We start from the raw sequence: 23,351 nt of genomic DNA on the forward strand, positions 1-23,351 counted from the left end.
ATTTTTACACATAAAATATCAAAAATAGAAAGCCACAAAATATATCAAACATCAGAATTCTGACTGTAGCAGTTGTTTTAAAGCCGTACCTGAGAGAGCTGCCTTTATGCAACATTTCTACAACCCTGAATTTTGGTTCTTGTGGTATGGGTGGTTTGGATGGAGCAACAACAGACTGTGATTCCATTTCCTTCTCCGGCGGTCGTGAAGGAGCGTCCCCTGCACTGATGATGGTGGATTGTGGTTTGTGGGGTTGTCTTTCCACTGTTTTACTTGGTTTAGGTGGAGGATCATCAGGAGATGAAGATTCTTGTTTTTTTATTGTTTCTACATTTTTGGATGAGTTTTCAGTCTCTCCTTCCACAGGAACTCTGTCTATGTGGGTCCCTGATTCATATGATGTTACAGTAGTCCTCTGTTCCTCTTTTGGACTTTGGTTGTCTCCCCCTGCATCTTCCTCCACTCCTTCTCCCTCCTCCTCTCCTTCACCATCCTCTGCCACACCCTGAGCTAATTTTGTCTTTGATTTAGCTAAAAACATTAAATAACAAATATCACACTTACGAAAATTTTCTGTTTTTTTAGAGTAATGAAATGTCTGTTATTAATTGTCAAGTCAAATTATGTCATTATGATTCTGAAAGTTACATTCATACAAGCATCTACCAAGTATTATTCAATAGTATTGAAAGAAAAAATGTTTGGAAAATGACAATTTTTGCATTTATGTTGATACAACATCTATAAGAATACCCACTACCTTTACGATTTTTCCTCTTCCCTTTCCGTCGATTGCGACCTGTTCCAAGTTTTCGTTCATAGTGTCTAGTTCTTATGATCGCATCTGCATAACACTCTGCCAGCTAAAGTGAAAACAAGAGTAAACAATTAACAGGTATCAACCAGTCATGTTCAACCACTTTATTTTCACAGCCATTAATGTTCATGACATTAATTTGATAAACCAGTTATCTCTGATACATTTTTCATGGATTTTGAAATTAATATTAAGCTCTTCTCAGCTATTTGATCACAAACCAAACTTGCTTTCACTCACAAACTAAATATTACTGTGTCTCTGATTTGATATCTATTTCCTTTTTAATTAAAATGGCACAAACATAATTTATAACTTACTGAAGTAGAGTTATGAAACAAAACATTTTCCTATTATATGTAAAACTGTATCCAGATAGGACAGAGTGTACCACTATGTAGAAGCTAACCTGTTTGCGATGAACAATTTTACAGCCACTCAAGCAACAGAAATCATCAAAGAAACAAACGGCACACAAATATTTGTCAGTTTATAGTATTTAATTACCACAAGTGTGAGTATCTTTACAAAGGACTGTTTCTGCAATCACAGATTTTTTTACATTTCATGATGTTATAGAATTAACTAAACCAGGATATGGTCTAACTGAAGTCAATGGACTGTTGGAAAGCTTCGAGTTATAGGTAATCGATTTAAGTGAGATCGAATGTTTGGTGAATAGTTTGGCCAGGACAGATAAATTTCTTCAAACAAAATGAGGTCTTTGAGCTATACGAGTTGGAAATAATGAGGTTTGACTATATATATCCTTATAATAAATGATGACCTCACTGTAATGCCGTTTATGACCTCACTGTAATGCCGTTTATGACCTCACTGTTATCCCGTTTATGACCTCACTGTTATCCCGTTTATGACCTCACTATAATCCTGTTTATTATCAAACTCATTTTGTAATTTCTCAGCCACAAATTCAAATAGTATATAATGATAAAGACTGTTGTCAGTCATTCTTCTTATTATCTAATGTATCTACTTTGTTTAGAGAATATTTCTTCCTACTCACCTCGGAATCTGACTTCCCCGTTGAAAGACCAAGATGAGCGTACGTATTTCTGTAAGAGAGAAAGATCAGTGGTAACAAATGAAATGTCCAACAAAGTCAGGCAGATAATTAGTTTCACACAACAGCTGTCGATCATTCACATATGAAATCAAATCAGGGTTACTGATATGTTTTGAGATTTATGATGAAAATCAAAGCCATTCTACCTTGTGACCTAGACCAAAATTTTAAAGATTATCTTTTCATTGTTTTTTATTTCACTTTCAACAATTTTACCTTCTCATACATATACTGTATGTGCTTCATTTTGTGGGTACCAAGTATGTATTCCCTTATATGTATATTTTTTACTGAATTTGTTAAAACACCTCAAGAATTAAAGACAAATGTTATCTATGATAAAACATTGAACTTCAACTGGTCCCCAAATAAACTAGAAATATTTCATCGATTTTGACAATAGTATATCAATTTGTAGTTTGTATCAAGTGCTCAAACCCTTTTCCCTCACTTTCATAAAAAATCACTTGCTGACCTACTTTTCTCCAGCCTTCCTGTTTTATATTTTAATTTGATTAATCTGAACTAAATCTAATTAAAATATAAAATAATCTGCATTCGTAACATACAATGTATTTCTATGTTCCTTAAAGAACTTCCAAATGTTTTCTTTTATTTTTTTTAAATGTGACCATGTTCTTTATACTTTACAAAAAATAAAGGCAAATCAGTAAAATGGTCTGAGGGCATGACAAGTATAACTGTCAAAGTAAAATGGTCTGAGGGCATGACAAGTATAACTGTCAAAGTAAAATGGTCTGAGGGCATGACAAGTATAACTGTCAAAGTAAAATGGTCTGAGGGCATGACAAGTATAACTGTCAAAGTAAAATGGTCTGAGGGCATGACAAGTATAACTGTCAAAGTAAAATGGTCTGAGGGCATGACAAGTATAACTGTCAAAGTAAAATGGTCTGAGGGCATGACAAGTATAACTGTCAAAGTAAAATGGTCTGAAATCAGTAAAATGGTCTGAGGGCATGACAAGTATAACTGCCTAAGTAAAATGGTCTGAGATCAGTAAAATGGTCTGAGATCAGTAAAATGGTCTGAGGGCATGACAAGTATAACTGCCTAAGTAAAATGGTCTGAGATCAGTAAAATGGTCTGAGGGCATGACAAGTATAACTGTCAAAGTAAAATGGTCTGAGATCAGTAAAATGGTCTGAGGGCATGACAAGTATAACTGTCAAAGTAAAATAGAGAGACGTATAATTAAGGCAGTAATGCTAGAACAAAGATATAACGTGCTTCCAGCATGCTTTTAGTAAAAAATGGAAATGTATCATATTATTGCAGGAGTTGAAGAGGATATTTTAGAATACAGTCAGGTTAATAAAGAAACAGTATAATACTGTCAGAAAATGAAGTATAATCCTATACAGAAATCGCAGGCTCACAAATTTAATATTCAGTAGGGGAGATAACTCCCACTTCAGATGCAGGCAATAATGGTTTTAAATAGATACAGCTTTAATGGTTAGAAGTATTGAAAAAAAATGTAATTAATTAAATTTATGAATTAAATTTGTCAAATACTACCTGTGATATTATCATCTGACAAACTATACTGAATTTATCCATGATATTAATAGCACTGTTATACAACCTGCAAATAGTTCCTTAATGACATACAACCCCATCAAAAGCACTTGTCTACAACCACAACTAAAACATCCACTAATGACTGGTTCTATAACAAATGTGTAATTAATTCCATTGTCTGGAAATAATCATGGATATCACATTTGATGTTCTTTTTTCAATATTATTGCTGAGTATGTCTTACCTTTGTCATGTATTTTCATTACAGTTTGAACGTGGAAAGCTTATATCACTAAACACCTGTTATCACCACCCTAAATCACTACTACCGATTATATCTCTCATCATCTATGTCTAACGTACATTAAACAATGCATGCGAAAGCGTGAGTAAATGTACACTGCCACCAGACAAAGTGAAAAGCATGACCACATGCACCCCTTATACAACATCACCACGACTTGAGTAAACGTAATGGGATATGTATAACTCTCTTTTATTTTTGCTGCAGGACTGTTGTAGATTGGTTAGCTAACTTAGCATCACATTTCTCCCTAAAAAGTGATATTGGCATCAATGTTGACCTAAATAATGTATTTATTTAGCAATAAGTCATGGCCAGAAATGAGTTCACCAATTTTAAAACTAAAACAGACTCAGCATAGACACAAACAAAAAATAATATATATTTTTCTCCTGATGTCCTGACTGTAAGAGGTCTCATTTGGTCTCCTGGGCTTATTGTCCTGTAAAAAGCCCAAATCCTGACTTTGAGTAAGATATCATACCCCCTTCCCCTGGGTTTGTCCTGTAAAAAGCCCACATACTGACTTTGAGTCTGAGCCAGAGATCAAATGTTCCCCCATCCCCTGGGCTTATCCTGTTATAAGCCCATGTCCTGATGCTGAGTCAGAGATCACATACCATTCCTTCCGCTGGACTTCTTACCCTGTAATAAACCCATATCCTGACTTTGAGTCAGAGATCATATCCCCCCACTTTCCTTGTGCTTATTGCCCTGTAATAAACCCATATCCTGACTTTGAGTCAGAGATCATATCCCCCCACTTACCCTGTGCTTATTGCCCTGTAATAAACCCATATCCTGATGCTGAGTCAGAGATCATATCCCCCCACTTTCCCTGTGCTTATTGCCCTGTAATAAAGCCATATCCTGACTTTGAGTCAGAGATCATATCCCCCCACTTTCCCTGTGCTTATTGCCCTGTAATAAACCCATATCCTGACTTTGAGTCAGAGATCATATCCCCCCACTTTCCCTGTGCTTATTGCCCTGTAATAAAGCCATATCCTGACTTTGAGTCAGAGATCATATCCCCCCACTTTCCCTGTGCTTATTGCCCTGTAATAAACCCATATCCTGACTTTGAGTCAGATATCATATCCCCCCACTTTCCCTGTGCTTATTGCCCTGTAATAAACCCATATCCTGACTTGAGACCAATGTCATATGCCCTCCCCCACCCGTTGGCATATTGTCCTGTATCCAGCCCATCTCCTGACTTTGAGTCAGAGGTTAAATGTGGCCACCTAGACTTATTGTCCTGTATCCAGCCCATCTCCTGACTTTGAGTCAGAGGTTAAATGTGGCCACCTAGACTTATTGTCCTGTATTCAGCCCATCTCCTGACTTTGAGTCAGAGGTTAAATGTGGCCACCTAGACTTATTGTCCTGTATCCAGCCCATCTCCTGACTTTGAGTCAGAGGTTAAATGTGGCCACCTAGACTTATTGTCCTGTATTCAGCCCATCTCCTGACTTTGAGTCAGAGGTCATGTGTCTTCCCCTGGGCTTATTAAATGGTATAGAAATGGTACAATCACTGTAGTTACTATATAACTGATGGTGACAGATATCATCAATATCATTTCAGTCCTGCAGTTAAAACTGAAAGGTCTCAGTGCACATTATATGTAACTTAGATAAAACATCTATAATGATCAGAACCTGTACATCTTATGTACAAACAGTTTAAATTTCCTAAGACAAGAATTCTAAATTTTGTGCAAATAATTTAATTATGCTGCCACCAATCTACTTTATAATTATTTCTTAACTGTATTATTTACATGCTTATTTAATTCTAAAAAATATTTGCTGATACACTATGTACAAATGTACCGTAAAAAAGCTGGCTAGTCATTTCACTTCAATATTGCACCACTATGTATGTACCTATTTAAAATTTCAGGAATATTAAATTTAGAGCAATGCTATTTTCCTTCTGAATTTAAAGAAGCCATTTATTCTAATATACTGTACTGTGCATGCATCTGACAAGATCCAAACTTAATCCACCTAGATAGACATGTTACATGGTTTATACAGATTGATACCAATGATTTGTAACACAATATCTTGGCAAGAAAAAAATATATATCTAAATTTCAAAACTGTTCCAAAATCTTCCAAGGTCAGGAAAATGACTGACGATACAGAGCACTAAACTACATTATGTTGTAGAAGATAGAACAATTTATAATAAATATGCTGTGATTAGGATACTTTGTTTTTGCTTGTGGCTAGACGTAGCATTCCAAGAAGGTACACAAATTCTACATTACAATACCTTTACATTACTTACTTGTAGGATGATCGTAAAATAGGATTTATTCTGAAAAAGTTCAGTGTCAATCAATTCTCTTTCGTTCATATATCCTTTTTATTCCTGACATTGTTACTAAAATTCACAAAATCAAGAAAAATCTAAATTCATGAAATATCTTAAAAGACTTCTGTTTTGAGGGAAACTTGAATTTGAAAAGCATTCGTTCAAACACAAGTTGGAGCCTCAGAGCTTAAACTCTATTCATTTGACGACAAAAAATCCTTACACCATGTTATCAAAAATAGCCAGTGGAAATTGACAATAGAAATAATCCCACCATGGTAACAAAATTTTCTTGAAAGTTTGTAATATTTTTTGTGATGTGTATAAAACTTATTTTCATCTCTAACAAAATGTAGATGTGGTAAATAACATAATAACAAAATTAAGGAATTCATGAAGTAAAGAATTTCAAAGTTTACAAAGAAGATCAGCTGTTATGAAAACCGATTTGTGAAATCTATTTGGCAGTCATGTATATCATCACAAAAATAAACACCATTCTTTGTCAGTAATGAAAGTCGACCATGCTTAATCAGTGGTACTAGAGAGACCTAGTTATAAGTAGGGGTGACACAAGAGGAGGAGGTTAGGGCCTGATGAGGGGGTAATTATATAAACACTACCTGGCTCTAGATCCTAAAGAGGCTGTTCCTGCAGTCTTTGGCTGACTAGATGTTGACTTGTGTCTGTAAAAGAAAAGATTTTTTTTTCTCTGTAAATTCATGTGATGGATTTTCCTTGACATCACATCAATATAAATTACTGTCAGACAGTTATAACTACATTCTCAGGCAGCATGCAGCACCTTTTTTGGTATTTAGCAAATTTTGTAAACAAGTGTTCCATAAATATTGCATATTTAGAATCTATATATAGATTTCTCCTTAAAGGGCATTATTTCCATAAAACAAGATAACATTAAAAAACCTTAAGTTACTCAGAAGATTGATCTATACAAGATTTGAGTAACATTATGAACAAAGAGCAAACTTTCACATTTAATCTCCCTCTCCCCCCTTCCGGTTCCCAGCCTCCCATTCTATATTTTTTCTCATTTTTTATGAGCTGTATGTGTTTAAGTAAATTTCATATTACATGTATAAGGTTTGAGGATATCATGAACATTACATTTGAAAAAAAAAAAAGAAAGTTAAAGAAAGAAATTAACCGTAGAAATAATGACACTGAAATATAGATCATGGATATTATTGTGGATGTCATACATGATATGAGATTTAACTTCTTAGAAATACTTTTTTACGTTGAGATATATTTACCTTTCTGGGTAGAGTCGGCTGTGAAGCATGAAGTTATTTGTGCTAGAATATTGTAGAAATGACGAATACAGATCCCAAGAGTCTGGAGTAGGGAAGATCCTCACCCACCCCCCTGACCGATTTTCTTCCTCTTTTACTCGACGTAAAATCTTGATTTCTTCGCTAGTGAGACCAGACATTCCACCAGGCTTGTCTGCATTGGAGCTTCGTTCAGAGTTCCTTGAAGATGACCTAGCATTATTTGATGACCCTGCTGACATTGGTCTTTGTTTCTACAATGAAATTAAAGACAAATATTTCAATGTTATATTTTCATTCTTCTAACAATTTCTATCAAACAGTCTTTATGTTAGTTAAGAACAAAATCTTCATTAACGTATTCAAGTATAAGAAGAAATAGTTAATCAGTAACTATTTCTAAATATGGACGAAGTGTAATTTACGAGAAACAGTCATTAATACTCCAGATTCAATTCTATCTATGATATATCAATTAATGCTGACAACTAGTCGTAAAGGATAACCAGGATAGATATATCACCAGTAAAAACAAAATAATAACAAATCTTTAATCACAAAAAAGAACTTTAAACAACATGATAAGAACTTTAAACAACTTTTGATGAGACATGTAAAATGTATGTGTAAGAGAATTCTTTTCAATGATACAATTTTGTCTTGAATATTGAAATCTCACCTCTTTCATAGAGTGAGCTAATAGTTGGTGGAGAGGTGATAGCTTTATCTCACACAAGGTAGAATACGACAGCTGGCAAGTTCTATGACACAATTCACAATAATGAAGTGTCCTAATTTAACATAGCATAACCATAACCCAAATAAGTTATCAAAGGTATACCTTTTTAAAACTCTTTTTTGTAACTTTTTTGTACCTTTCAGAAAAAGTACAAAAATGTTCAAACTTATAAGTACCCAGTAAGAAAGTTACAATTTACAAATTCAACTTTGTGTAACTTTTGTGAACTTAGACTAGGTATAATTTTTTGGGTCAAGATATTCCTGTCCATAGAACAGACCATTATAAGATTCTATTTCTCTTTCATTATAAGAAGTTAACATTAAGAAATAGAAATCCATAGATTGACTAAGAAATAAATAAGCATGTATGTCATTCATTAATCAATAAATGGCTGAAACTGAAAATATCAAACTACCAAAAACACGACAACAAATATATACAAAAAACCACAACAAACAAACAAAATTGAAAGAACAAAACTCTTGGCACTTCCACAACTAATACCTCAGCCAACAAGCAGGAAAAAACAAATGTCGAAAGTGAAAATGATAGCACGAAGTAAGCCCTTCCTCAGAGTCAGCAGAGCAGTCAAATCTGTGATGGAATATTTTTTTCATTACACTGTAAAATGATTTATTTACACAATGCTCAAATCTGGGTTTTCAAGAATTATTACATAAATAGCTGTCACTAACTAAACCCAATAATACTTTATGTTGATTCAGACACCTGTGTTCATGGATTATGAATTCCTACAAAATCAAAGAGATAAAAAATCTCACAAAAATTTGTTGTACATCCTGTTGTATAACAATCTCTCCCTGTCTGATGACTGTTAACAAGTTACCAGTAAGTAACATTTCAACACAAGTTTGACTGCAACACAGCAGGGTCATATGGAAACAGAAAATATGCCATATAGCTGTAACAAAAAGATACAGCATGTTTGTAAGAGACAACATAACTACAGCAATGCAATCATGTATGCATTGCTGTAACAGAAAACAACAGAAAGACGACATGAATCACAGACAACAGAGCATGACAGAGAGGCTTGTCAGTACAAACCCGCAAACTTAGAGATGGTTTCAGGTCCTGAAAATGAAAATCATTTAATATCATGTATCCAACTTGTTAAAAGTTATTGAATACAAATGCCAGGAAATTCCAGCCAGCTTAGTACATCCATAATATATGTTAGTATACTAATCTATTACTATGAAATACATTACATAAGAATTCAGATTCACAGTTTCAAAGTAAGTAGAGTATATATATACATGGCAATGTGTTACTCGTTAACTTGTTAATGAATAATTTCATAGTTACTAACGATGTATCATCAATGTATTAATTGTCTAAAGAAAATCCAAAGATCATCGCCTTTATCTAACATACAGACTGTAGATGATAATAGCACTATATGTTCTCTATTAACCTGATGGGGTTTCGGTATGTTACAGATATCACTTTATGTGTAGTAATAGTCACACGAAGACATTTTTTATGATGGAGGAAGAAAACTACTTTGATAAATTTAATCTAGAATCTTTATTGAAGAAAGGTCCTATTTAAGTTGATAGTATCCAGGATAAGTTTTTATCCTTGTGTATTTCTGGATCATCAACATTTGTTTCAGTATTTCTATACTTGTGTAAACATTTGCACCAGTACATAAACTTAGTGTTCAGGATGAGTGGATAAGTGGATACAATTTCCAAAATTCTACCACAGAATCAAACTATTTTGAATTGAATAACTTTTAACAGATGGTATGTGCTTAAAAGCTAAGTGTAATCTATCTAACAAAATTTACTGATTTCTAAAAAATCTAAATTGTACAATCAACTTGAGTAAAGTTGAACTGAAACATTGGATTTGTACAATAAATGACATTTATATGATTGAGACCAAAATAACCTGATTGATCCCAGATTTAAAACCCAAAAGGTTTTATATCAATATCGTAGTTTTCACACCTAAAAGGTTTTATATCAATATCGTAGTTTTCACACCTAAAAGGTTTTATATCAATATCGTAGTTTTCTATGATTGTTTACTATTGACACTATGGTTGTCTTGTTCCATGACGTTTCAACATTACATATCAGGACATGTATTTCAAAGAATAAATAGATGAGGACATGTGACATTTCTACATCTGTTAACAATAAAATTCTGTCATGTTCAAAGCCAGCTATCTGATTATACATCCAAAAGAATGAACACACACACACACACACACGTGCCTGGTCCCAGACAGACTTACCGTGGAGGCAGAAGAAGGTCGGAATCGAGCAGACTGGAAAAAAGGCAGGCGGAGTGAAGGAATAGTGATATCTACATGCTTTATTCTACTAATAAAAGACGTGATGTACAGCACTTGGTATGGAAGCCCTCTTTAGGATGTTATTTACATTGTCCAATAGTGAATGAGGATGAGATGAAATTCCGTATTTACAAACGTATCATCAATTCATATTTTTCAATCCTCATTATCTGTATATAGCCAAATCAAATTCCATCTTTTTCTCAAAGCCAGTAGTTTCCATAGCTGGCCTGTAAGATTCTGGAACACAATCTGAGGTATGCTAGAGAGGCTTTCCACACTGTAACCAGTGGTTTTTCAGAATAATTGTGAGAAATCTAATATTGGAAATCATTTCTACAGAAATCATTAATACTGTCACTGAGTGTGATCGTTAGACACAAGTTCAGGAAATCAGACAAGAAGACAAATCAGTGAATTATTTTTGGGGTTTACTGGTTAAAAGTTAATGATTGATTCATGGTAGGCAGATTTCCCACAATCAATAATAATATTTTGAAATCATGCATTACAATCTATTTCATGCCAGCATATACAAATAAACAGACAAATTTGAATTTTAAAATATGTTATACAATAAAAGTATACATTACTCCACAGATATCTATCATGCTCTTATGATCATCAGTCAGAGACAACAACTCATGCTAGTACTGTGAGGAACTTTTCTTTCAAGGAATTCAATATCTTCATTTAATTTAATACTCAAATTCAAAGACACGACATTAAATCTTAAATGATATTGAAGAGAAGAATTCAATTTTTCTTTTTTGAAAATTTTCTTATGGATTAGGTTTATTTAGCTCTAAAACTGCATCTCATCACAAATAACGCCCCAGTTTTCAGATATTTATAAAAAATGAGCTGAATTCAAAACTTCAAAGTGAGGTTCACACATTGATAATCCTTCCCTTCTATGTCCTGACCTTTGACCCATTAGACAGGTTGATAATGACCTAATGATGTGCTGTCTTGACCTTTGACCTAATAGACAGGTTGATGATGGCCTAATGATGTGCCGCGTTGACCGTTGACCTATAAGACAGGTTGATGATGACTTAATGATGTGTCGTGTTGACCTTTGACCTATTAGACAGGTTGATGATAGCCTAATGATGTGCCGTCTTGACCTTTGACCTATTAGACAGGTTGATGATGGCCTAATGAAGTGCTGTCTTGACCTTTGACCCATTAGACAGGTTGGCGATGACCTAATGATGTGCCATGTTTTTTTTCAGAATTTATCTATAAACTAATAAAATATATATTGTAACTGATAACAAATGAAACACGTTGAACTTGAGGTATCATAGAATAGTTTGTATGTATATCAAAAATTTGAACTTTGACCCTGCAACCTTGACCAATGACAAACTAAATCTGACATCTGGTATAGAGCTAATTGCTATACTATGAACACATGGATGGATTTATCTACACACAAAGTCAAACAGTGAAAGCAAGACCTCCACCCACCCTCTTACATACCCATCTCCCTAACTACTAAATGGTGGATATATTTAAAACAACGCATGCATTCTCTCAAAGCATTTTGCCAAAGGTTTTGCTTTACCTATATTGACCTAGCAAAGCTTAGCTCATACATAGACTACCAATTAACAGCTCTAGCTACTTATAAACGGCTAAAATGAACAGCTAGCTTAACATTGGCATGCTAATCAATGAGGATACAGTGTAATAAGGACAGGAACACACATTCAGACAGGTACTGGTATTTTGAGGACAGTTAGAGGAACTGTTATCGGACATATTCAGGTCACCATGGTGTCCATTTCAGATATACCTTTGCTCGAGATGCAATTTTGGCAGTGACTTCTTGATTTCGCCGGCTTTGCTGAAGCGTCCTCATCATGGGATCGTGGCATATGATGCCTGTAATATTATTACAAATAACTCTACGACTTGTAATATTATTACAAATAATACCTGCAATGTTATGATAAACTCAACATGAATTTTAACTTCTCCAAACTCACACAATATTGTTAAGCAGTGATGGCATTTCCGAATATCTAAGCTTTTTGACAAAGGATGAAAACCAATTCTGGAAATTTAACAAATCGCAGCAGTCTTAAGTTTGTTTAAAAGGCCTTGTCCTTTTAACATAAAATTGTAATGTCTTCAGACCTGAATTAAAGAAAACAGTTAATTTTTTAAATCTGACTTTTTCATTTGCTTGATGCATTTTGATCTTGATAAGAGACAGAGACTGACTTTAGTACTTCTGACTTGGATAGGTCAAATTTCATATCTGTAAACATTGCTTCAGTTTTTTATTTACCTAAGCAGTACAAATGTACAATGTATGTAATTTATGTTTCAATTTTACATGATATTATATCAGAACAAATGTAAATAATTACTCAGGTAAATGTAAATACCTGGGACATTACTAGGTAAGATAATGACACATCCTTACTAAGCAACAAGAGAAGACAAACAGATGATTGTCTAACGTCGATGTTGTACAACATGTATCACAGATTTTACTGCATAAATTTATTTTTCAATAGATTTCAAGATTTATTCAACCCAGTACACAATACATAGAGAATGATTCTCATTTGAAAACACTATACATCATACATATCATAGTTATTTATGGGTTGCTTGTTAGCTTCAGTAATAAATTTCTCTAACACACATAATTCTTCAATGTTTCGGACAATTAACCACCGAACAGCTTTAAAAACAATGAGACTATAATTATCAGTGTCTCAGATTTGTTTTTTAGTATGTAGTATTTACTTAAGTCACTCTTTACCAATTTTCTGTTTTATGTGTCAACGTTCAGAGGCAATAGAACAGACTTTCTGTCTTATGTGTCAATGTTCAGAGGCAATAGAACAGACTTTCTGTCTTATGTGTCAACGTTCAGAGGCAATAGAACAGACTTTCTGTCTTATGTGTAAACGTTCAGAGGCAATAGAACAGACTTTCTGTCTTATGTGTCAAGGTTCAGAGGCAATAGAACAGACTTTCTGTCTTATGTGTCAATGTTCAGAGGCAATAGAACAGACTTTCCGTCTTATGTGTCAACGTTCAGAGGCAATAGAACAGACTTTCTGTCTTATGTGTCAATGTTCAGAGGCAATAGAACAGACTTTCTGTCTTATGTGTCAACGTTCAGAGGCAATAGAACAGACTTTCCGTCTTCTGTGTCAATGTTCAGAGGCAATAGAACAGACTTTCTGTCTTATGTGTCAATGTTCAGAGGCAATAGAACAGACTTTCTGTCTTATGTGTCAATGTTCAGAGGCAATAGAACAGACTTTCTGTCTTATGTGTCAATGTTCAGAGGCAATAGAACAGACTTTCTGTCTTATGTGTCAACGTTCAGAGGCAATAGAACAGACTTTCTGTCTTATGTGTCAACGTTCAGAGGCAATAGAACAGACTTTCTGTCTTATGTGTCAACGTTCAGAGGCAATAGAACAGACTTTCTGTCTTATGTGTCAACGTTCAGAGGCAATAGAACAGACTTTCTGTCTTATGTGTCAACATTCAGAGGCAATAGAACAGACTTTCTGTCTTATGTGTCAACATTCAGAGGCAATAGAAAAGACTTTCTGTCTTATGTGTCAACGTTCAGAGGCAATAGAACAGACTTTCTGTCTTATGTGTCAACGTTCAGAGGCAATAGAACAGACTTACCTGAAAGACTAAATAGATCACAGATTAGGTTTGTTTTTATCTTCAAATCCAATGGAGCATCACTGTAAGAGAGTCACAAAATTGTTACCATTATTCAGTAATTCAAACAATATTTCTCTGGAACATTTCAAACATGACATATTACTTGATTCAAAATAAAAGAAGTTAAAAACAAAAATAATGAAAAGAATCCTTACAACCTCAATTTGTTTTAATAAATAAATCAACAGAGACAATTGACAATTTTTTTCTCTTTTACAAAACACTAGTGAGTAAACTTCATTAGACTGCTGTGTGACATTGTTGTACTATTGATGTCACTCATCACTTTAAATTACTGGGAAAATAATTGGCTCTACACATACCAGGCTAAGGACGGAGACAAGTTGACTTCTAGCACCCAGGGTTTCATGTTTTCATCAATAAGGACATCAAACCCATATAGTTCTGTAACAGAAATAACTGATAAATTTCATTCTTTAACAGAAATAACTGATACATTTAATGATGTATAAGTGTTCACGAATATAACAAAATGTCTAAATAATATAGAAAAGTTTCTCCCGGCCAGCGGGAGATTTCAAGATGTCTTCTTGGTCACCTGTCCAGCAGTTGAGCTAAGGAACGTCCAATGGCAATATGCCATGCAGTTTATAAATTGTAAGTCGTATCAGATCTCTTTTAAGCAATAGCATTCCTTGAAAATCAGTGTAAAAACTTTAACATTAAACGATAGTTCTTGCAATGGGTGAATAATAGGTCTTACTATGGGTAAACAACAGGTCTTACTATAGGTAAACAACAGGTCTTACTATGGGTAAACAACAGGTCTTACTATGGATGAACAACAGGTCTTACTATAGGTAAACAACAGGTCTTACTATGGATGAACAACAGGTCTTACTATGGGTGAACAACAGGTCTTACTATGGGTGACAACAGGTCTTACTATGGGTGAACAACAGGTCTTACTATGGGTGAACAACAAATCTTACCAAAACAGTTTCCTCTGAATGGCATAAACATCTTACAGGCTGTGGCGATGGGTAGTTCTACTGACAATATCGACTTAATGATTACATCCTCTATTCGCATCATCAGAGCTATAAATAAAACAAGTTGTTTGATAAAACTTTAAGGTCAATGACCTATATTATAATATGCTAAACCAGATAGACTTACTTAAAGATTTATATCTGAACATATCCAATTTTAGATTTTATTCCTGAAATGAAGAATTTGTATATAAATTATAATTTGGTTGTTTTATGAAAGACAAAGACATGCTGGGGTTACTGTAACTCTGTAACAATCATCATGATCCCATTAATCAGAATAACCATTATAATGCTGTAAAATTACACATGTTAATTTGACTCGATTTTTTATGGTTTTTCAAGCAATTTTTGTGGATTCAAAGTTACAAACTTATATAAGAAATCTTGGAGAGTTTACCTGTTGTGTCGCGGCCATGAGATCTGAGGTATCGTAACAATGCCCCTAATGACCATTTGTTGCCATAGTCTTCAACATCAGGGTCATCATTTCTGAATAAAATCAATCAATCAATCAACCAATAAATAAATAAATAAATCAATCAATCAATACATCAATAGAACAAAAACCTTGTTAAAATTTTCTACTCTATTAAAAATTATAACCCATACTTCTTAAAACAAACCAGGTAGCATATTTCTCTTAGTTCTTTTTTTATCTTTTTTATCAATCACCTACAGTCTACAATTATTATCAAGCATGTTTATAAGTAAAGCAATATTTACACTGTCTCCATCAAATATTTCTCCTGAAAACATTTTTTCACCACTGTTATCATAATGTCAGAATATATGTATATTTTTCATAATTTTACAGATTCTACTATAATTTCACTCCAAGACAATAAGGATTTCTACATGTCAACAAGATTATTGACAGGACCATTTCTTACCTGACATAGTCATCACTTTTTTTGTTGACACTGTAGTTTGTTAGATGCATGCACTGGTTACGTATGTGCCGAGTGCTCTTCTCATACTTCACTGTAGCAAACCTTGAGAACAAGTTTTAACATTTTAAAAAATTAATCTGATTATTTAAGATATATACAAACATCAATACAAGATAATTCCTCAATAAAGATTGAAATGTTGGACTTTGCTTTAAGCATTCTCATTTTTGAAAGTGAAAAGAAATATTATTGTAATCTTAAAACAGAACTGTAAGTTTTCTCAAGAGGCTGAAACAGTCTGAAACACACTACACTATGGTAGTGAAACATTGAGACTCTCCTCAGATATAGACAAATACCAAGTAACTGTGTGTATCATAGCTGTTAGATTTGTACCTACACAGATCAGTGAAACACACTACACTATGGTAGTGAAACATTGAGACTCTCCTCGGATATAGACAAATACCAAGTAACTGTGTGTATCATAGCTGTTAGATTTGTACCTACACAGATCAGTGAAACACACTACACTATGGTAGTGAAACATTGAGACTCTCCTCGGATATAGACAAATACCAAGTAACTGTGTGTATCATAGCTGTTAGATTTGTACCTACACAGATCAGTGTAACACACTACACTATGGTAGTGAAACATTGAGACTCTCCTCGGATATAGACAAATACCAAGTAACTGTGTGTATCATAGCTGTTAGATTTGTACCTACACAGATCAGTGAAACACACTACACTATGGTAGTGAAACATTGAGACTCTCCTCAGATATAGACAAATACCAAGTAACTGTGTGTATCATAGCTGTTAGATTTGTACCTACACAGATCAGTGAAACACACTACAATTGCTACAATCCTAGATATATGTTTTTGCCTAGCTAATCATATACTGAAAACTATTTTCCTGACTGTTTAAGGCTTACGATCATTTCATAATCATAGGGGGTGATATCTTAGATTGAGGATATTTTGTTATTTAGCATTCAAACATGTACTGTTGTCTACCTCATCATAATGTTTGTGTTTAAAATGCTATCAGAACTTACCTTGTGAGTCCCTCCTCAAACAGATAAATGACTAGCGGATCGTATGAGGTAACACACACATACAGGCGTACATCAAACTTAAAACCTGTCAAATCAAGAAAAACTTCATTTGTAAAACCTTCAGGGAGTACTCTCTTAAGAGGAATTAAGAGCAAGTGTAACAAATCTAGATTCAACATAATAGTTTTGAGATATGTCTTGTACCACTTTGGAGTCTTTTGACACAAAAATGTATATGAGTTGATAACAAACATTTTAAATTTTTTAAACTGAAAACATATCTAGAAGAATCTTCAGTCAATTGTTGAAATATATCTAAAACAGACAAACGCTGGTTTCAAATTTATTTGATATAATTAGATTATCAGTAAACTCCAATGCTGATGGTTGGCAGTTTCTGCACCTTTATTTTATCAAATATGATTACCTCATCATGAGTTTGAGGAAAATTGGGAATTATTTTCATAAAGACTCAATTCAACCATGAGCACAATGACACTTGTAAATAAGTGGCACTCAGAAATTACCTTTTCAACAATCAATTGTAAGGTAAACCTACCATCAATAAGGAGAGGCTGATTTAGGTAGCGAGACACAATGAGATTCTCATCCAGTGGCACCTGGTCCGGCTACAAACAACAAAAATCTAATTATTTCCAACAACTATTAGAAAACTCTTGACTCTGCATTAATTCATATGCCTTTCATCTAAGACAATTATATTTTCTAGCATTAACAAATTCCAGTGTGGTAAGCAGCCAGATACATTGAACAACAATATGAACATTAGAATCTAGGAGCCATTTACGTATGTCATCAGTGTCATTACAGGCAGCTTTAAGCACTAAATAGAAAAACTAAAAGGGCTGTAATTGAAATTTGAATTTTTATTAAGGGCAGAATCAAACTTTACTCCATGGATTCTGGGACTTTGTGATTTCTCAATGTATTTCGGGCAATGTCAAAGGTCAAAAGTTTATCAAAAAAAGTTTTAAATTTCCATTTTTTTTTAAAACTCGAAAAATATTTCAACAGTTAGGGAGGGTTAGTCAAGACTTTTTTTATATCATTTAAATATGAAAGGGACTAGTACTTCATACAAAGGCTTTGCAGAATCTTATAATTACTTACATGATTACAGAGAAAGACACCTCTACCTCTTGATGATGCCACTGGCTTTACAATCCAGGTACCTTTCTCCCGAAGAAATGAGGCTAGAATTGAAACCAAGAAAAATTTGAGACTCATAGTGTACAAAATTCTCTATAAAGAATGTATATACTGCAAGATGTTCTGATAAGACATATAATTTAACAGTTTACCAAAAAGCTTGAATAAATTTATCTTGTAGTTGATCTGTATACTTACCACAAAAATCTTGATATTCACTTGGCAGTATAAAACTTGATGGCAAAATATCAAAATGTTTCATTCCCTGAAAAGAAATTTTTAAAAACTTTTGTAAAACATGCCTTTTAAAATCATTTTATCATTTACTGAACAGTGGACTTCAGGATTGTGCACTTTTGCAATAAGCAACATTACAACATTTCTCCTCAAAAATACAAACTGCATAAGAAGCCTACATATTTGGATTATGGCGCGACTGATTTTGACAAACGAGTCAGAATTCAAGATGCTGAATTAGTATTAACAAGAAAATTTAATCCTGGATTTTAATTTGGACAGCTTTCTGGTGTAACATTGATCTTAAAATCAAGAGATGATCTTGCCAAACTCACCATCAGTCTTCAGGATGCAAACTAATAAAGTATTGAATGGATTTCTCTTTGTAATAAACAAAACTGTCTTTCTTTCTATTGCATTATAAGTCATTGATACAAATAGAGACAGTATTTACAGAGTTACCCACCTTTATCTGCTGCATTCGCTGTACGTTTTTGTAGAGGCGATCCTTTCGAGTCAGTTCATATGAGCGAGGGAAATGGTTGATTTTCTGAAACTCTGTTAGACTGCGTAGAGTGAAGGGTTTTAGGTGGCCCCCTGTCCAAATAAAGTTATAGTCGGAGCTGTTGGGGTGAACCTAAACAATAGAAATTAGTGACATTTTATGATACTGTAGATTTTAACAACAGGGAATAAGATTTCTTCAAACGAAAAGTCAGGGATAGGCTTATTACAGAACACTGAAAACCCATGGTTTGAAATCGTACTTAATACCAACATATATGGGTGGGCTTATTACCAGACATGGGTGGAGTTTGAGATAAATAAAGAAACATGGCTATCAGTGATCTATGAGTATATTTATAACTTCTTACTGTATCTTACAATTAAGATTTTTAGCTTGTTATTATATCTATTATGTTTTAATAGTTAAATTGTTACATTACTGTGTAGTTTTTTGCCATAAAATTTACTCTTTATAACAAAACAATCAAACTCTAAATTCTGTGATCTAAAATATCTAAAGATCAGTAAAAAAGCTCACCTCGTGGAATCCATGGAAGTTGAGAATAGTTCTCACAACTTTACATTCCGTGTTTCCAAACTTATAGGCAAGGTGATATCTCTCTGGATAAAATGAAATGTAGACAGATGCATGAAGACAGAACATGATTAAGTACATGGTAATGTGAGGAAAAACAAAAGCATAACCTTTCTCGCTGGACTACACAGAACTATTTTCTTGCAATTTCAACAAAGTATAAAAATGAATAAACTTTACCTTCTTTTAACATCAGACAAAAAATAAATGTACCTGATATTAGCTGTTAAGGGAAAGTAACTTTTTTTTTGATTATCCAATTACTAGCAACATCTTAAAAGAAGTATGAATCAAAAGTTTAAATCACAATAAAAACCAAGAAATTTGTGGACTTTTCACTTCTTTTTTTTCTCTTTGCAATCTTGATGTTGAATACCACATTTCTCCCAGTTTGGTTTTACATGTACCCAATACTTTATGTATTAACAACAAGAAAACTATTTAGTCCCCAAGGACAGCACCACCATTAGTAAATAATTACCTTTTTAGTATTGTCTATTTAGTATTATCTATTTAGTATTGTCTATTTAGTATTATCTATTTAGTATTGTCTATTTAGTATTGTCTTTTTAGTATTGTCTATTTAGTATTGTCTATTTAGTATTATCTATTTAGTATTGTCTATTTACCTTTTTAGTATTGTCTATTTAGATTAAGAAATACCTCCAACAGTTTTCATGTTGCCCTTCTTTGCTAGCACCAACTCCGGATTGAAAGTAACAACTGGCGTCTTCTTCCCATAACCTGTCCATTGGATGTTCAACATCTCCTGGTGTCTAATATTAGAAGAAAAAAATTAAGGTGTAGATACTGGATATACAATCAACTGCTACAATTTTGAACTGATACATATAGTTACTGTAATATACAAAATTTAATTAAAAACAAAAAAAAAGAAGGTTTGATTTAACAAAATGAATTATTCTATAACTTTATAGAACTTAAAACTGTTACAGAAGTAGAATAAAAGTATGATAAAACATTGAATTGTGCCTTAAAGTTTCACTCTATAAATGATCATTTATGTCTCGGACATAATTGGTTGTTAAAATTTACACATCCATCACAAATAACTATGTATCAATTTACTGTATCAAGTAGCATTGTAATTTTAATTAATTCACAGATTTCCAAATTAGGAAAGTTATCCTTAAGAAATTCACTTTTCTTTTACAAAAGCAAAAAAGAGCTTGATGATTCAAACTTTTAACTGCTTTCACACTGCTAAGCTACATTTTTCCCCAACAAGCAGTTACACTATATTTTTCAATAAATGACAAGTCATAAAAAAATAATAATCATGGTTCATGAAGGAGATAAAAATGAAACTTGGGCTGGTAGCTATATATATAAGTATATAAGGTTACTGGAAATATGTTTTCATTTTAGGAAGAAGTGGTGGAGGAGGAAGCTTGACAAAAGTACATTTTATCAATATGATTACTTAACAATGAACTGAATATCTAATTCATGCAATCGTTACCTATAGATCCGAGGTTAATTTCCAGGAGAAAATATAAAATTTTGACATATGACAGGTTTCTAAATCTAAAATCTAAACTCTGTACAATTTTATAACACAAAACAGCTAAAGAAGTATACTAGGCACTCTCAATAACATCACAGCAAACAAGAGCTCTAAATTTGCTATACAGAAACATGAGAGTGGATAAGGGACTGAAGTAGCAATGAAGACCTCTAGATATCATGTGTACATGTATACCATATTAAACACAGTGGTATATTGTGGGAAATGAAAATCAATGCTTCTTGTGCAAATATGGATAAAAATTAAAACAGACCATTGCTGTCAACCACATATTTGAAAACATGTGATGTAATGTTTGAGAAAAAGATTTTCGCAAATCAGGGTGAACAGTTAACAGAAGACCTTTGCTGTCAATGACACATTTGATTGAAAACATGTGATGTTATAGTAGAAATATAGATTTCAGTGAATGATGTACAATGTATACTGTATTTGTAGATGTACTTCATTAAAATTTTCTGTATGTATTCAGAAAATTTGTTTATGAATTTATCAGATAGCAAGTTGAATGGAATCCTATAAACATGCAACAGGAATGAGACACATTGAACAGGAAAAGTTATGGATCTGCAAAACATCATCAAACATTAATATCAGGAAAATTGATATGATTGGGATAAGTCACTCAAATACCGTCCAATCAGAGAAGGTAGATGTGTCTGAGTGCAGGTTAATATAATACTAATACATTTAATATACCTTCCATATTTAAACTGACGGCGACATCGTCTAGAAAGAAATCATTCATCAGATTATTTGAAAAAAAAATATAAATAAATAAATAGCTTTTGCAATACCGGTGTAGTTTGAATACGGGTTGTATGTACATACTTAAAACTTGTTTTTGCAAGTCAAAAGTGATTTATCAAAAATTAACTTGATCACTGGCAATAGGCTTCATATCTGAAAAAAACCCAGTATTCTCCATTACCCATGAATGATGATACAAAACTCTCGAAAATTGGTGAAATTTTATACTTGTACCCATGGTTTTCAAGCATTCTCTTATAAAAATACATTGTTAGGGATACAGATTTTACAAGTCCCAATACCAGAGATATATGGAGTTATCCCACAGGAAAAGCAAGAGTTTTCAAAATCACTGACCCTTCGCAGGTTAAAAAAAAACAAGGGGGAGCACTGTTTAAAAATCAAAAATGAAAAACTCTGAAAATTTTTCATTATAATATAAGGATCTTCATGAACCTGGCTAAAAGACAGTGTTGTCCATTGTATCTTTGTAATCTCCTAAGTAAATTAAACAATATATAACAGTATAGAATTTTCTATGTATGAAAAACGATCAAATATGTCAGATATATTTGTCAAGTTCTATAAAATCTTGTTTATAAATGACATTATAACCATGAGAGAACTTACTCTTCTTCATCAGTCTCATAGTCTGAGTCTCTTTCACTTCGTTCCTCTCCATCACTAGCCTCTGACGGAGTCATGGATCCACCCCCGTCCGATTCCGGGGGTTTCCCAGGCATTGTTTTTTATTCACTTTCCAATACACTTGATATTGTAATGTGCAACAACACACATTGGAGTCTGCAGGTTGAAGGCTTTGTTAGCCATCAATATCCTGCATTTTATATCATATTAAAATTGCTCTGTACAAATCCTTTTTTCTGTCGGTATTGCCATTTCATCTTCACATTTCAACAATGGATTATTAACTGGAAAACATAAACAAAATTGCATAAATGTACCAAGGAATTTGCTGTCTGCATTTAATGTATGTTCTAGATATTGAAAAGCAGAGGTAGTAGTTGATATTACAATATAGTATTCTACTCCTACATGTACTACACGGTACACAAATTACCTGTCCCAGGGGAAGCTGATTTAATCCTAAGGCTATTGAAAAGTTGTGTTTATTTATTTGATAAATATACAAATGAAGACTTTTTAATATACTTATGGGCATACTGCCAGGGGCCACTTGCCACCAGTAAAACTTCCAAACCTAAGCATTTAACCTTTACAGTCTGACTTCTTCTTCTTTACTGATAATCCTGTTATAAGATTATTATACCCGATTATCCAATACTCCTATATCAAGAAATCAACTGCAATAACTATAGCTTCTCAACTTGTCTTTTAAGCAGGCTTTGCTAAAACGGCAAAATAAATTAGATAGAAAATTATATAC

At 33.3% G+C, this 23,351-nt stretch overlaps 1 protein-coding gene across 1 annotated transcript in view; it reads right to left on the reverse strand.

Moving 5' to 3' along the window:
- LOC132551466 (tubulin polyglutamylase TTLL5-like) overlaps window positions 1-22,686 on the reverse strand; it is a 42,195-nt gene extending 19,509 nt beyond the window's left edge. Inside the window, exons 1-22 of the mRNA XM_060215606.1 lie at window positions 22,574-22,686; window positions 21,893-21,922; window positions 20,308-20,420; window positions 19,588-19,670; window positions 19,009-19,179; window positions 18,504-18,570; window positions 18,267-18,349; window positions 17,695-17,764; window positions 17,136-17,220; window positions 16,071-16,172; window positions 15,578-15,669; window positions 15,118-15,225; window positions 14,488-14,569; window positions 14,123-14,184; window positions 12,252-12,340; window positions 10,388-10,420; window positions 7,359-7,630; window positions 6,705-6,767; window positions 6,055-6,084; window positions 1,845-1,893; window positions 761-863; window positions 90-531 (exon numbers count right to left, since the gene is read on the reverse strand). Coding sequence (XP_060071589.1) covers window positions 90-531; window positions 761-863; window positions 1,845-1,893; window positions 6,055-6,084; window positions 6,705-6,767; window positions 7,359-7,630; window positions 10,388-10,420; window positions 12,252-12,340; window positions 14,123-14,184; window positions 14,488-14,569; window positions 15,118-15,225; window positions 15,578-15,669; window positions 16,071-16,172; window positions 17,136-17,220; window positions 17,695-17,764; window positions 18,267-18,349; window positions 18,504-18,570; window positions 19,009-19,179; window positions 19,588-19,670; window positions 20,308-20,420; window positions 21,893-21,922; window positions 22,574-22,686 — 2,342 coding nt within the window. The remainder of the gene's footprint in view (window positions 1-89; window positions 532-760; window positions 864-1,844; window positions 1,894-6,054; window positions 6,085-6,704; window positions 6,768-7,358; window positions 7,631-10,387; window positions 10,421-12,251; window positions 12,341-14,122; window positions 14,185-14,487; window positions 14,570-15,117; window positions 15,226-15,577; window positions 15,670-16,070; window positions 16,173-17,135; window positions 17,221-17,694; window positions 17,765-18,266; window positions 18,350-18,503; window positions 18,571-19,008; window positions 19,180-19,587; window positions 19,671-20,307; window positions 20,421-21,892; window positions 21,923-22,573) is intronic.
- Window positions 22,687-23,351: the final 665 nt, after the last annotated feature.

The sequence above is a fragment of the Ylistrum balloti genome, unplaced genomic scaffold (genome assembly GCF_031769215.1).
Source record: "Ylistrum balloti isolate Yb309-2 unplaced genomic scaffold, AGI_CSIRO_Ybal_v1 Utg370200, whole genome shotgun sequence".
Classification (NCBI taxonomy): domain Eukaryota; kingdom Metazoa; phylum Mollusca; class Bivalvia; order Pectinida; family Pectinidae; genus Ylistrum; species Ylistrum balloti.